General features: G+C 35.2%; 1 protein-coding gene across 1 annotated transcript; it reads left to right on the top strand.

The window, feature by feature from the left end:
- Positions 1-535: 535 nt before the first annotated feature.
- On the top strand, positions 536-12,574 carry SPATA4 (spermatogenesis associated 4). Its single transcript, XM_063077505.1, has 6 exons — positions 536-756; positions 1,576-1,705; positions 2,088-2,206; positions 2,322-2,542; positions 9,306-9,422; positions 12,394-12,574. The coding sequence occupies exons 1-6, from the start codon at positions 536-538 to the stop codon at positions 12,504-12,506; spliced, it is 921 nt and encodes a 306-aa protein (XP_062933575.1). The 3' UTR covers positions 12,507-12,574.
- Positions 12,575-15,010: the final 2,436 nt, after the last annotated feature.

Below are 15,010 nucleotides of genomic sequence, written 5' to 3'. Positions count from 1 at the left end.
ATATTATGTAATTTTAATGAAGGAATAATGTAATAATTAAGGAAATACGTATGTTAGATTTTGTAGACAAACATTCACTTCGATTTTGAAGATTTTTTTCCTTGACGGTTTGAAGCGAAAAACCCATCTCTTCCAACCCTCAGACACAAACTGTCCCTGACCTCACCAGCGTTCTCATAGAGTTCTCCAAAATGCTTGATTGAAAATAGGCCTTTGCTGGGGCTGAAACCACAATATTTAAAACACAAAACTTGTGAGCCAGGAAATAATACTTCTGAACCGGTTAAGAGTGAGGCCGACTGAAATTGAAAGCCCCGCCCGACAAGCTCCCCGCACCGCGTGAAGGCCCAATGGGACCAGGGATTCATGTCCCCCCCAGCTCAGAGCCTGGGCGCCAAGACCACAGCAGTGGGGAGGCCCCGGGCAGCGGCCTCAGAGGCGCCTGCTCGGCCCCGCCCCAACCCACGAGGCCCGCCCCACTCTCACTAAGGCCCCGCCCCACCGCTGCTGTTGCCATAGAAACCCAGAAAGCGACATGGCTGCCGCCGGCCTGGGAAGAGGGTGTTTGACACTGCCGGCGGCAGCCCTCGCCAAGGCACCGTCACTTTCGCCACAGCCGCCAGCAGCTCCCATCCGAGGGAAGCCTAAGAAGTGTGTAATCTATCCGCATCTGCCGAAGAGCTCCCGCCTGTCTCGTTCCGTTCTGCGCTGGCTCCAGGGCCTGGATCTCAGCTTCTTCCCCAGGAACGTCAGCAGGTGCTGGAGCAAGCCCGGCCCAGGCCCCCTAGGTGGGCGCACCGAGTCCGAGCGAGCGGCCTGGGGATCCGCGCCCACCTCAGTTCTGCCGCCTGCCAGGCCTCGGGTTGCCTACCTGACGTGGCTCCTACCCACTCACCACACACGCAGACACACGAAAACACATTTAAGCGAGGCTTAAAAAAAAGACGATGAAGCATTTTATTCATTTATTTATTCAATCAATCATTAAAATGTAGACGTAAGCTAATATAGAATGCTTTGGGAACTACAAAAATATTAAAATAGTCAAGGCTTTTTCTTCAGGAACGTTAAGCGTTCATACTTCTGAAGATCAGTTTATCCTCCCTTAGAGATAGCATCTAGTTTGACAGTTGAAAACTTGCCGTTTAACTATAGCCACCCTGAACGTAACTGGCAGTTACTATTTGCTCTGGGAATGCAAACTAAGTATCATAAAAAGTAAAACTATGAATCTTTTGCAGGAAGGACTCTAGTTTATTAATTTCGTTTTTTGGTATTCCTTACAAAGATGCATCTGAAATTTTTAATGTGCATATGAATTATCTGAGGATCTTGTTAAAATGCAGATTCAATTCAAATTAATAGTTTGGGTTCATAAAAGAACACTAAAGCCTTTGATGTGTACATAATCTTAGCAAAATACTATTCCATAGTAGGTTCTTGGAGCAATGATTCAATAAAACGAATTTTACGAGATACTTCGTCAGTATGGAATATTAGATAGATGTTAATTATAAAATGACAAACTGTATAATTAACCACATTTTATTTCATTTCCTTATTATTATGTATTAGGGATTTTTCAAATGGTTTCTTGATCGCAGAAATATTTTGTATATATTACCCCTGGGACCTTAAATTATCATCCTTTGAAAATGGAACTTCTATAAAAGTCAAATTGGATAACTGGGCACAGTTGGAGAAGGTAAATTAGCAATCATTTACACTTTTAATTGTTGAGAGGTTTGTTTTAAAAGGTGCACTCCCATTGTCTTGGATATCTACATGTATGTGTGTGTGACTGTATGCATACAACGCTACTGATTTGGCAGGTTGTTCCCATGGATTATAAAGTTTATCAAATTCCAATTGTTTATGTCATGAGTCACCTATGAAACTGAAGCTAGTCATTTCAATTAGCATGGGATGTAACAGTTGGTTTTCTTACTGAATAATATTTTCTTTTAATAATGTGTTAAACTTCAGAAAATTAGCTGAGAGATAAAGGGGGATTAAAGTGAATTCATAGTAGATGGAGATTTTGAAGAACTTCTTATGATAAAAATATTTTCTTTCTATTATTCAAGTTCCTGGCAAGAAAAAAACTTAAATTACCTAAAGAACTAATTCATGGAACAATTCATTGTAAAGCCGGAGTGCCTGAAATACTGATAGAAGAGGTTTACACTTTATTAACACATCGAGAGTGAGTTATTTGGAATTTTCTAGTAATACGTTTTAATGTGAAAACTTTGATAATGTAAATTTCATTACTAAAATGTGAATCGTCAACAGTATTTTATTTTATTTCTTATTTCCAGAGTTAAAAGCATCCAGGATGACTTCGTGAATTTCACAGACTATAGTTACCAGATGCGTTTACCCCTGGTTCCCAGGTCTACAGCTTCAAAGTCTATTAAAGATAATATTAAGTTATCAGAATTATTAAGCAATCCCAACTTGCTCAACAATGAACTTAAAGTAGAGTTCCTCTTCCTTTTACACATGTTGCAAAGAAAATTAACCAGAAAATTGAATCCAAGTAAGTTTTCCTTGTAAATAGCTTAGTTTTGAGCACAGATGAAAGAAAATCCTGCCACTGTCCCATTTCTGCTTTCTCCTGTCACTGGTTTGAAGGGAAAATACTTCCCCTAGGAGTGGAATGATTTATTGTCGTTGGAGTGGTTTATGTTACAATTTATTCTTTTTGATGAAAGCATAGGTTAACATAGTATTGCAACACTTCTTTTTAGAAAAATGTCTGCAAATCAGTTCATGTAAACTTTTGTGGGAAATAAGAAACTCAACTTATTTGCTATAACATATCAACCCAAATAACAGAAGAGGACAGTAATGCCTAAGAGTTAACCATGATATAAATCCCTTGGGAAAAGCCTGGATTACCGTAATTCACTATTTGCTGTCTAGAGCATGGTCAGTGCTGTCTTTTCCATACGAGGATACAATGCTACTAAGTTGGTATGAAGATGGTAGGGCAGATTGGGGAAACCTATGGCAGTTTTCCAGAGGTATCACCAAAGTAATTCTCGAAGTATCCAAAGCAAAAGCATTTCCCATCAGAGTCCCAGGCAGGTGGAAAGTAAGTGAAATTTCTCTTTCTCTCGTTTTTTTTTTGTTTGTTTTTTTAGCACCTATTCAGGACACTACTCATGTATTAATCTTATCTCACTTGACTCCAGACACCTAGAGACCTCATTTCTGTGGCCCTCAATTCAGGAAATGAGGCAGATGTCTGTAGGTCATTTGGATTTCCCTCCCCTTTGAACTCCATTTTCTGATTGCTCTCTGGAAGGAGAGGAAAGCATCAATTTTAACTGCCCCAATGTCCCCAAATTGTGAGATAGACATTTGGGGTTTTGGCCTTCCTTACTCTGTCAATTCTTCCATCTCCTACATTTCTTGTTTCTCTTCCTTGATTTGTTCTCATCTATGGCTCTACTCATGAATTCATGAATAAAGAAAGAATTCAGGTTATTATTTTTTTTGAAGAATTTCATATTCAAATTTTTGTGTTTTTAAACATTAAAAGTTTGCTGGGAACTTATGACACATGTTGTGTATATAACGTATATCTAAAGTTTAAAGAAGACTAATCACTAAATAAACATTCATGGCTCCTCATGCAGTTTAAGAAATGGACTATTACAAATACCTTTATCCTCTCGTGTATTCTCTGATTGCATTCTCCACACTTCCTTTCAAGGATAATTACTGTTCTGCTGCCTTTGTTGATAATTTCCTTGATTAAAAAAATAGTTATGTCTATGCATACTATTTATATGTTATTTTTAATTTAATTATGGGCCCCCACGTTATCCATGTCCTAATCCCTGAAACTTGTATGTTACATTACATGGCAAAAGAGACTTTGAAGATGAATTTAAAGTTATTGATCTTAAAATAGGTAGTGTATGCTGTATTGTTCAGGTAGACCCAATCTAATCACATGAGTCTTTAAAAGCAGAAATCTTTCTCCAACTGGAATCAGAGAGATAGAGCCGAAGGGGAAGTAAGAGAGATTTAAAGTGTCATAAACAGGGTCTCGACCTGCCATCGCTGAAGGTTGTCACATGGAAAGCATGAGAATGTATGTAACACAACTTCTAGAAGCAAAGAACAACCTTTGGCTAATAATCAGCAAAGAAGTAGGGACCTCAGTCCTACGAAGTTAAAAAAAAAAAAAAAAACAACTATAGTCTGCCAACAATTTGAATGAGTTCGGAAGAGGATTCATCCCCAGAGCTTCTGGAAAGAAATGCAGCCCTGCCAACACCTTGATATCAGCCTTGTGAGAATCTAAATAGAGGACTCAAACTTTTGTACTGTGAGATAAAAATGGCTGTTGTCTTAAGTGACAAAATTTATGGTTAATTATGGCAGAAATGAAAAATGAATACGAACTTCATAGTTAATACTGTTTCCATTATGAGGTTTTAGATATATTCTCCTATATTTAAATCGATTAAAGTGCAGCCTTTCAGTTTTTAAAAAATATTTTATGGAAACATATTGATTGTATGTATTTATGGGATACAGAGTTATATTTCAATACATGTAAACAATGTGTGCTGATCTACTCAGGGTAATTAGCCTTTCATCATTGCAAAACTTAATCATTGCTTTGTGATGTGCACATTTGATATCCTCTCTCGTAGTGGTTTGATTACATGCAGTAATACATTATTGATTATAGATTTCTGGATCGACTGTGCACCAGCAGGACTTATTTTTCCTATCTCACTGTCCTTTTGTGTCCATTAATCAGCCTTTCACTATCTCTCCTCCCCCTCCCCTTTCCTGCCTCTAGTAACCATAGTTCTCTTTCATTTTAACAGTTCAACTTATTATAGTTATTTGGTTTTGTTTATTTGTTTTGTTTTGTTCTCTTTTTTTTTTAGCTCCCACATATGAGTGAGAACAAGCAGTATTTCTCTTTCTGTGCCTGGCTTATTTCACTTAACGTAATTTTCTCCAATCTCATCCATGTTGCTGTGAATAGCAGAATTTCATTCTTTTTTATGACTGAGTAGTGTATATGTACCACATTTTCTTTATTCAATCATCTGTTGATGGACATTTAGGTTGGTTCCATATCTTGGCTATTGTAAATAGAAATGCAATAAACATGGGGTTGCAGGTATCTCTTTGACATGACGATTTGCATTCCTTTGGGTATATACCCAGTAGTGGAATTGCAGGGTCATATGGTAGTACTATCTGTAGTTGTTTGAGAAAACTCAATATTGTTTTCCAAATAGGTGTATTAATTTACAGTCCCACCAACAACGTGTCAGTGTTCCCCTCTCTCCACATCTCCACCAGCATTTGCTATTTTGTCTATTCAATTAGAGCTGGTATAGGTGGGTGAGATGGTATCTATCTCATTGTGGTTTCAATTTGCATTTCCCTGGTGATTAGTGATGTTGAGCATTTTTTCATATACCTGTTAGTCATTTGTATATCTTTATTTAAGAAATGTTAATTGAGCTCTCTTGCCCATTTTTAAATTGGGTTGTTTTTTCACTATTGAGTTGTTTGAGTTCCTTGCATATTCTGGAAATTAGCCCCTAGTAGGATGCATAGTTTGCAAATATTTTCTTCCATTTTGTAGGTTGTCTCTTTGCTCTGTTGATTGTTTCCTTTGCTGTGCAGAAGCTTTTTAGTATAATGCTGTTTGTTTATTTTTGCTTTTGTTTCCTGCACTTTTGAGCTCTTATTCATAAAATCTTTTTTTTTTTTCTTTTTTTGTCTTTTTCGGGACAGGCACTCAGCCAGTGAGTGCACCAGCCATTCCTATATAGGATCCGAACCCGCGGCGGGAGCGTCACCGCGCTCCCAGCGCCGCACTCTCCCGAGTGCGCCACGGGCTCGGCCCTTATTCATAAAATCTTTGCCTAGCCCTATGTCCTGATGCATTTCCCCTGTGTTTTCTTCTAGAAGTTTTATAGTTTCAGGTATTATGTTGAAGTCTTTAATACATTTTTAGCTGATTTTTGTATATGGTAAGAGACAGGGGGTCTAGTTTCATCCTTCTACACATGAATATCCAGTTTTCCCAGCACCATTTATTGAAGAGGCTGTCCCTTCACCAATGTGTGTTTTTAGCACCTTTATCAAAGATCAATTGGCTGTAAGTATGTGGATTTATTTCTGGGCTTTCAATTCTATTCTGTTGTCCAAGTATGTGTTTTTATGCCAGTACCATCCAGTTTTGGTTACTATAACTTTGTAGTATATTTTGAGGTCAGACAGTTTAATGCCTCCCATTATATCCTTTTGCTCTGGATTTCTTTGGCTATTTGAGATCTTTTGTTGTCCCATATGAATGTTAGGATTTCTTTTTCTGTTTCTGTGAAGACAGTCATTGGTAATTTGATAGGGATTGTGTTGATTCTGTAGATTACTTTGGGTAGCATGGACATTTTCACAACATTAATTCTACCAATCCGTGAGCATGGAATATCTTTCCATATTTTTGTGTGTCCTCTTTAATTTCTTTCATCAGTGTTTTATAGTTTTCATTGTAGAGATCTTTCACCTCCTTGGCTAGATTTACTCACAGGTATTTTATATTTGGGGGTAGCTACTGTAAATCAGTTTGCTTTCTTCTTTTTCTGCTTGGTGGTTGTTGCTGTATAGTAACTCTACTGGCTTTTGTATATTGATTTTATATCCTGCAACTTTCCTGAATTTATCAGGTCTAAGAGTTTTGGTGGAGTCCTTAGGTTTTTCTATGTATAAGATAATGTCATCAGCAAATGGACAATTTGACTTCCTCTTTTCCAATTTGGATGCCCTTTCTTCCTTTCTCTTACATAATTTGTCTGGCTAGAACTTCTATACTATGTTAAATAGGAGTGATGAGAGTGGGTGTCCTTGTCTTATTCCTGTTCTCAGAGGAAAAGCTTTCAACTTTTCCCCATTCAGGATGATGTTACTGTGGGTTTGTTATATAAGGCTTTAATTATGTTAAGATGCTTTCCTTCTATACCTAATTTGTTGAGAGTTTTTATCATACAGAATGTTGAATCTGATCAAATGTTTTTTCAGCATCTATTGAGATGATCATATGGTTTTTGTCTTTGATTTTGTTGATGTGGTGCATCACATTTATTGAGTTGTGTATGTTGAATCATCTATGCACCCCTTGGATGAATCCCACTTGATCATGGAATGTAATCTTTTCGATGTACTGTTGGATTCTGTTTGCTAGTACTTTGTTGAGAATTTTTGCATCCAAGTTCATAAAGGATTATGGCTCATAATTTTTTGTTGCTGTTTTTCTTGTGTCATTGTCTGGTTTTGGTATCAGGGTAATGCTGGCATTATAGAATGAGTTTGAGAGAATACCCTCTGCATTGATTTTCTGGAAGAGTTTGAGAGAAACTGGTATTAAATCTTCTTTAAAAGTTTGATAGAATTCAGCAGTGAAGCCATCTGGTCCTGGACATTTTTTTGTTGGGCAATTGTTGATTACTGATTCAATCTTGTTACTCATTATTGATCTGTTGAGGTTTTCTATTTCTTCTTGGTTCAGTCTTGGTAGGGTGTATGTGCCCAGAAATTTATCCATTTCTTTAGATTTTCAAATTTGTTGGCATATAGTTGTTCATAATAGTCTCCAATGATTCCCTTTACTTCTGTGGAATAAGTTGTAATGTTTCCATTTTCATTTCCCATTTTGTATATCACCTTTCACTTATAAGCTCTTAATTCTTCTGCAATTCACGTAAAGAACCAATGTCCTCGTACTGTTTTTTGAATAGTTTATTTTTTCCCTCTCATGTTTCAAGTCTGTGTGTATATGTGTGTTTCTGAGCTCTCTGTTCAAGTTTGTCTACACGAGTGCTACTTCAACACCCATATTGTCTTAATTACTATTGCTTTATAATTAAGTATTGATACTTTGTAAAGTCCCAAAATTTGTTCTTCTACAAAATATCTGGTTTCATAGACCTTTGCTATTTCATTTACTGCAACTTTTATTGTTATGACTTTTCTAATATTGTCTATTGTTATATCTGCATTCATATCTATCAGTTATTTTGAGGTCTTTATTTGTTCTCTTTTTGTTTCTTGTTTTTGTCTTACCTATCTTTTCTTCTTTTGAAATATTTTTTTTCCCTCCCAAAGACTTTTTTCTCCCTATTAATTTTGAAAATTTTAAATTGCTAATCTTTTTAGTGCTACCTTAGAAATGTTAACATACATATTTATCTAGTCTGAAACTAACATCTTTACACTCTTTAACTACATGACTCTTATCACTTGACTCTGATCACTTCCTGCCACCCCATACTTAGCTAAAGTTCTTTTGTTGTCCAGCATTTTGGTTCTGTCAAATTACTTTTTAACACCACAAATTAGACATCATTATTTTATATTCTTCTATTTAAAAGTCCATCTTTGTGCAAAGCTAACCTGAATCCCTGTTGCCTTCTTCTGAACACTTTCCAATTCTTGAATAGTACTCTATCTCTACCTCCAGTCTTGATTCTGGAAACTGCTAATTTTAAAAGTTTCTCATTTGTTGCCAAAATAATTAATTGTAATAATTATAGTTCTGGGAATGTTACCCACCAGAGTTGTGTTTAGTGTTAACAGGGCATGATGGATGAGTAGAAATTATCTTAGATACTTCTTCAAGGCTCAGTGAAGGATAAGCTGCTGAGGACAAAGTGATCTTCAGAAGCACAAAGACAGGCCCAAGTACTTCTGTTTACAGGATTCACTAAAAAGAAATATGGGAAACATGGAAATAATTTTAAGTCACTATTTTTATAGTACAAAAATGTTTGTAAAATGAAATGTTGTGTGATTTTGTTTATATGGATATAAAAATAGGTACAACTAACCTATGATAACAGAAGTCAGGATAGTCTTTTCCTTTCAGTATACTATCTGGGAGAAAAAGGAGAGGGTTTTTGGGTACTGGTAATATATCATTTCTTGATCTGGGTGATGGTAACCCAGGGGTATTCACTCCAAAAATTCACTGGAATTAATTAAACTTATGATTTGCTCAGCTTGTTGTATATATGTTAATCAAACAAAAACTTTTCAAAAATTAGTAAGAACACAAAGACTACCTTTAAAGTAACTTTGAGTAAGATATTGTGAGCAATGTGGGAAGGGGGTTATTAACCTATGTATCCATACCACTCTTAGAAATATAATAAAAAAAGATGTTTAAATAATTTGCTAATTTATAAATTATGGTGTTTTACTCTGACAATTGTCATGGTGACTTTTTAAGAAATAACTTTTGTATTTATATTTTATAGAATGGTTTGACGTCAAACCAACAGTGGGAGAAATCACTCTTGATCGTCTTCCTGCCCAAGCTTATGGGCGCAGATATAAATCAAGGGTTTCAAGGGAAAGAGTTGCTCCCATTTTATGTAAGTTCTTGTTTTAACTTTTTGCCTGTTAAAATGGACTTTTGTTTGTTTTATTTGTTCAATTAAAGTTTTAAAAATTGTTAAAATTTTGGTCTAAGGCAACATTCAATCTTCAACCATGTATTAAATTGATATGCTACTGTGTTTTCTGATAGCTGGAGAAGCATGTGGTCTGCTAAGTCACCCTCCTCCCCCAACCTGCTACTATTGTATTCATTTGAGTTTTGATTTATCCTTAAATAAGTGAATCTGAAACCCGGGAAGCTTCTTGGTAGTGCTCAAAACAAAGTTCTTCAGTAGCTGGAGGATGAGTCAGTCCTAAGGCATTTATAGATACTTGCATGCCTCGACTTCCCAATCAGTTGTATTACAAGAAGTCGTTTGTTTAAACCCTGTTAATTCAGAAAACATTTTACACTACAGCAAACTACAGCCCATAGAGCAAATTCAGCCCGTTGCCTGCTTTTGTATAGCCCACAAGTTAAGAATGATTTTTACATTTTTAATCACTGAAAAATTATATCGAAAGAATATTTCCTGACACATGAAAATGATATGAAACTAAAATTTCCATGTTAATAAATAACACAAAACGTAGCCATGCCTGTTTGTTTTATGCCTGGTTCTTGGCTGCTTTTACTCTTGTCCTTGGCTGTTTCTTACACTGCAATAGTTGGGTAGTCATGAAAGAGACTGTATGGCTTAAATTAAAAGTAGAGTTGCCAGATTTAGCAAACAAAAACACAGGGGAATACAACAAATAACTTTGAGCACATATTTAGGACATGCTTTTACTAAAAATTATGTGTTGTTTATCTGAAATTCAAATTTAACTAGGTGTCCCTTATTTTTTCTGGCAACCCTATCACAAAGCCTGAATTATTTACTATCAGGCCCTTTACAGAAAGTGTTTGTAGACCTCTGTCTGCTACAGAGCATGTTTCCTAGAGTGTTAAGAAATATTTCATTGGGAAAAACGTTCCTTGTTTACATAAAGTCTGGGAGAGCAATGTCAACAGATTCTTTTTTTAAAAACTTATGATTTCTCAAAGCCTTTAACATGCTAACATGCATCGTAAATATTAAAGAGAAAATAGGTACTAAATAAAGTGTTTTCCAAACTATTTGATCACACATCACTATTATTTAGTTTTGTTTTAATGTCCTTGTAGAACTAGTGTACCTCAGAACACCCTTTTTAATATCCACACATCAAGGCAGCCCATCAAAACCCCTTTAATTCATATATCTGAGGACTAGCAGTTACTATGACAGAATTCAACAGAAGTGAATAACAATGTTTCTGTGAAAAAAAAAATGTATAGTTTCACCTTCAGATTCTAGAAATGCATCCTCTCCTTAAATCAGCCTCAACTTTCTTGTTAGTGATCTTTGTGATAAAAGTTCTAGCAGGGTGGGAGTCAAAGCCAGGGCAGTAGGGCGAGCGTGGGAGGAGGGAATTGTGATGGGCACAGACACATGGGAAGGAGACAGCAGGCAGGTACTTTCTGCTCAGTCTCCCCAGCCCCTTCTTGCCCCTTTTTCCTTGTGACTAATTAGAACTTCCTGGGTGTGGGAAAGGGTATGACCATCTGCTCTGGGACTGCAGTGAAAAGCTACGAAAGAGGAGTAATGAGTCACAGCATGGCTTCCTTCCTGTGCAGGAAACAGATGCAAATGGGCCATATATAAAAAAAATGATGCCCACTGATATTTGAATTGTTGAGTATTTCTCATTTCTCTTATCTTTTTGGAAAACTTTCAAGTCTCACATATGAGTTTTTAGAAAAACTGTATGCTATCATTGCTTCATATCAGGACTCTGAGTAGAATGGATTTTTGCTTTTACAATTTTAATAATGTATAAACTGCTACAAACTCCTCACCCGTTTTATTCTCTCCATGTTCTCTTTTATGATTCTCTTTCACTCCAATAGTCTTTTCCTTTTCAAAATGGCTGATGGGTTTATGAAAGCCTTCAATGGACAAGGCAGATCAGGATAGGAAGGTGAACATACATTAATTTTTTTGACTTCTCTCAACCCTGTTCCAGATACTTGAATTCTTTTAGTCTAGCCATACAAAGAATTAATGAATGGTGAGGATTTAACTTTGGTAATTATATGGATGGGAACTGTTTTGTTAAGCATTAAATTGTTTCTAAATTTGTTAAAGGGATTCCATTTCATTTGTTTCTGATAAAAGGGTACAGTGAGAAGTTCAGCTCAGCTACCATAATTTGAAAGTTAATGGAAGGAGAGGCAAGAACAGTAGACTGTAGGAACTTAGCTCTATTTACCATCTAAGATTGCACATAATGGCACTGAAATCACAGGCTGTTCATCTGAGAATATTCTAATTATCAAACACGGTAGCCAAAATTAATTGTAAGGTAGGCTGTTACCTTTTGTTTTTCCTTTTTTCTTTTTTTTTAACACTAAAGGTCCTCTACCTGTTTACCAAATCTAGTGTCTAGAAAAATTATGGGACAATGGAATACAGATTTCTTAGCTGTCATTGGCCCTTCACATTAGAACTGAGTGACCTAAAGAATCTGGGTGGCCAGTCTGGAAGCCTCAGTGTAATCAGAGTTCCATAACTGAATTATGAATCATGTATACTTGCCAAATCTAAGTACAAAATTGTGCCACTGCTGCCTCAGCTGCTTTCTGAAGCAATATCTAAAAATAGTTGTCATATTCAGTATCAGATGCACCAAAATAAGCTCTAGATATTTTTAGCCCCTGCTGATGACTTTTTAAGGTGACCGACTCTCAGATCTTTTTTTTTTTTTTTTAAATCTATGACTACTATAATGCATGATTTAAATATTCTGTTTATCAGGTATTTAGATTAACCTGTGCTCAGCCTGTTGCCAATCATTCTGAATATGTTTGATACTTTAGAAACGTTGATGGTTGTATAAATATTTAAAAACCATTAATTAATTTTATTTATTTAAATATCTTAGGTAATAGAGGTAACAGCGGCAATTCACATAGAGAAATTCATGTGAAGCAAGCTGCAAAACAATCCTCTGATTCTGTTATAAAATCTATTAGAAACATGGAAAAGAAACTTTGAAAAGCACCTGTCAAATGGCTTTGAAGGAGTGATGCCGTCATCTCTCTCTATACTAACAGGATGTAATCACCTAGTCTTGGATGTATTTCAATAACAAATAAATTAACGTGGTGTCTTATACATAATTGGGCTAAAGAACGTCTCTTTTCAATTCAACAACCATTTAGTAAACACTATTTATTAAAACCAGGTTCTGTTGAAAATACAAAATGAAATAAATAGTACATAATGAGCAAAAATGATTTTAAAGGTACAGTCATACATAACGATATACACCATATCTGAAAATATACATATTTGAAAAAATAGTGAATCTACTTTGTAATAGGTTTTCCTCATTAGAAATTAATTGCCTGATATTATATATTTACACAACTCATTCATTAATAAAAATTTATTCTGAATACTTATTATACATTGGTCCACAGAAAATCTTGCTCATCTCCATGAACAGCCTTAATTTAAACCATTTAAGAAAAAATAGGTACCCTTTCTGTTGATAAAGAGTGTGGAGGGAAAAAAAACATTGCTTTTCTTGGAATTTGGTTCTGGTGTTTAGCAATCCATTTAGTCCAATTTAAAAATTCCTACTGATTGTTGCCATGTCCGTATTTTTTACAGAAACAGATTAATATCTAGAAAGACTATCTTGCATATATTCTTAGTAATTTTATATTCATTTGTGGAAAACTTTTTTCAACTGGAATTATTCATGTTTTAATACTATTTTATTCAACTTCCAAGATGAATATTACGGGTGCTGAATCCCACAACATGCACGTCAATTTCCAGCTAAACTTAACAGTCTTATTTATCAGTTTTTCTGCATTTTTGAAGGTTCAAATAAATTATTAGCATTAATGCCTCCAGAGACTTTCTAATTAAGTTTTATATTTTTGGATAGATAATATCTAATAAAAGAACTTAAGCAGAGCGCTGATGATATAGATAACTTCTTGGGAATGTGTTCAGAATCCAATTTTACCTGAGGTAAGAGATCTAGTTCAAATGCATATTTTAACGAGCTGCAGGTAATTTACCTGTTGTCTTGCATTTGAGTAGAACAATCTAAAGTATAAAATTATGAGAATAATTTTTTAACCCATAAAATATAGTTCCTTAGGAAAGGGTTTTAGAAACAAGTCTCTGAAGCTCAGCTGTGGAAGAGATCCAGAGAAAAGGGTTAGCTTTGGGTGAACAGCCAAATAGTAAGTTTCTCTTGGTTTGGTGTTCAATTTCCTGCAATAGCTAATCAATCCACTCATGGCTTGACCATGGTAAGTTCCCAAGACTTCTGTGGAATCTATGGTCTGTAGGCTTCATTCATATAGTAAATAAGTAAATTAAGATAGCAAGCAGGGTTCAAAGTGGGTAACCTCAAGAGCTTCTTGAGGATGAGTTTTGTCACCAGAAGACAACTCTACAGGCATATTTTAGGAAGACCATTTACTTCATAAAGTATCTTTGATGGAAGGAAGCAGTGAACTTTTCAAGGAGCTATAACAGCCCCCATAGGAACAGATCAATCAATTTGCAGAATGCTTATCATGGGAATAGAAGCTACTGTGAAATGCTGTCTGTACTGGTATTAATTAGTAAGTGCTTTTCCCTTTTTATACAAATTTTGGGGTACATTGTAGTCAGTGTTTCTTACAGGTGGAGAACTGGCCTCTGGAATAATCCTATGAAGTGATTTTCCTAGGTTTCTGACAGAGGTAACAACTCAGATGGACAGCTTAGTCCTTTATACCTCTGATGACTCTGATCCAGCACTTATGAAGAAACAGTGATCTCTCAAGGGTGGTTTTAGGGACAAGACTTCCGCTCATCTTAGCAGTTAATTATGTCTCATCAGGCATTAATAGAAGTATTCATTAAAATTTAAGGGACCTAAAATACATACATACATATAGATCTAAATAATGATATGCCATAATATAGTACAGTTATATGGTATTTAAATTGAGCATAAAAGTACATATTTCAATTATTTAGGTACAATTGTCTAAAGATTTGGTACAATAAGCATTTATTAAGAGTAGATTATAAAGATATCTTCTGTATTACTGGTACACTAAATATAAAACACTAAATCTTACAAATAATTTGTGAGGCTTTCACTATATTTATAATGCCTTTTGACTTAAAAGCAGAAAAGTGTAAATTTTCTTGTTAGAAGGACAATAAAATCTGCTCTATTGCAACCACGTTTCTGAAAACATTTGGATGATTTCATAGAATTATATGTATATATCCTATTTATTTGATTAACATAAAAATCACATATTTTCACAAAATGTAAAATTCATTTTGATTTGTAATTTTGTTAACCATGTGGTAACTTTTATAGGTAAAATATTTTTACAATTCTTAAAAAATCATTGTCTAATGAGACTCTCTTCCTACATAGAGGCATATTTAAACCTGTAAAATAATTTGTCCACTTACTGGTAATATAGACATCTTCAAATAATAAAATAAATTCATATTGTTTCTTTGGGTTT

The sequence above is a fragment of the Cynocephalus volans genome, chromosome 13, assembly GCF_027409185.1.
Source record: "Cynocephalus volans isolate mCynVol1 chromosome 13, mCynVol1.pri, whole genome shotgun sequence".
In the NCBI taxonomy this organism is placed as follows: Eukaryota; Metazoa; Chordata; class Mammalia; order Dermoptera; family Cynocephalidae; genus Cynocephalus; species Cynocephalus volans.
The sequence above is the reverse complement of the archived record's forward strand: the minus strand, read 5'-3'. Positions and strand labels throughout refer to the sequence as shown.

What these genes read in the sequence shown, in the direction of transcription:
- SPATA4 (XM_063077505.1), top strand. Translation starts at nt 536, where the DNA reads ATGGCTGCCGCCGGCCTGGGAAGAGGGTGTTTGACACTGCCGGCGGCA. An exon ending in ACTGGGCACAGTTGGAGAAG is followed by an intron (nt 1,706 to 2,087) that starts GTAAATTAGCAA and finishes CTATTATTCAAG; the next exon opens with TTCCTGGCAAGAAAAAAACT. An exon ending in AACCAGAAAATTGAATCCAA is followed by an intron (nt 2,543 to 9,305) that starts GTAAGTTTTCCT and finishes TATATTTTATAG; the next exon opens with AATGGTTTGACGTCAAACCA.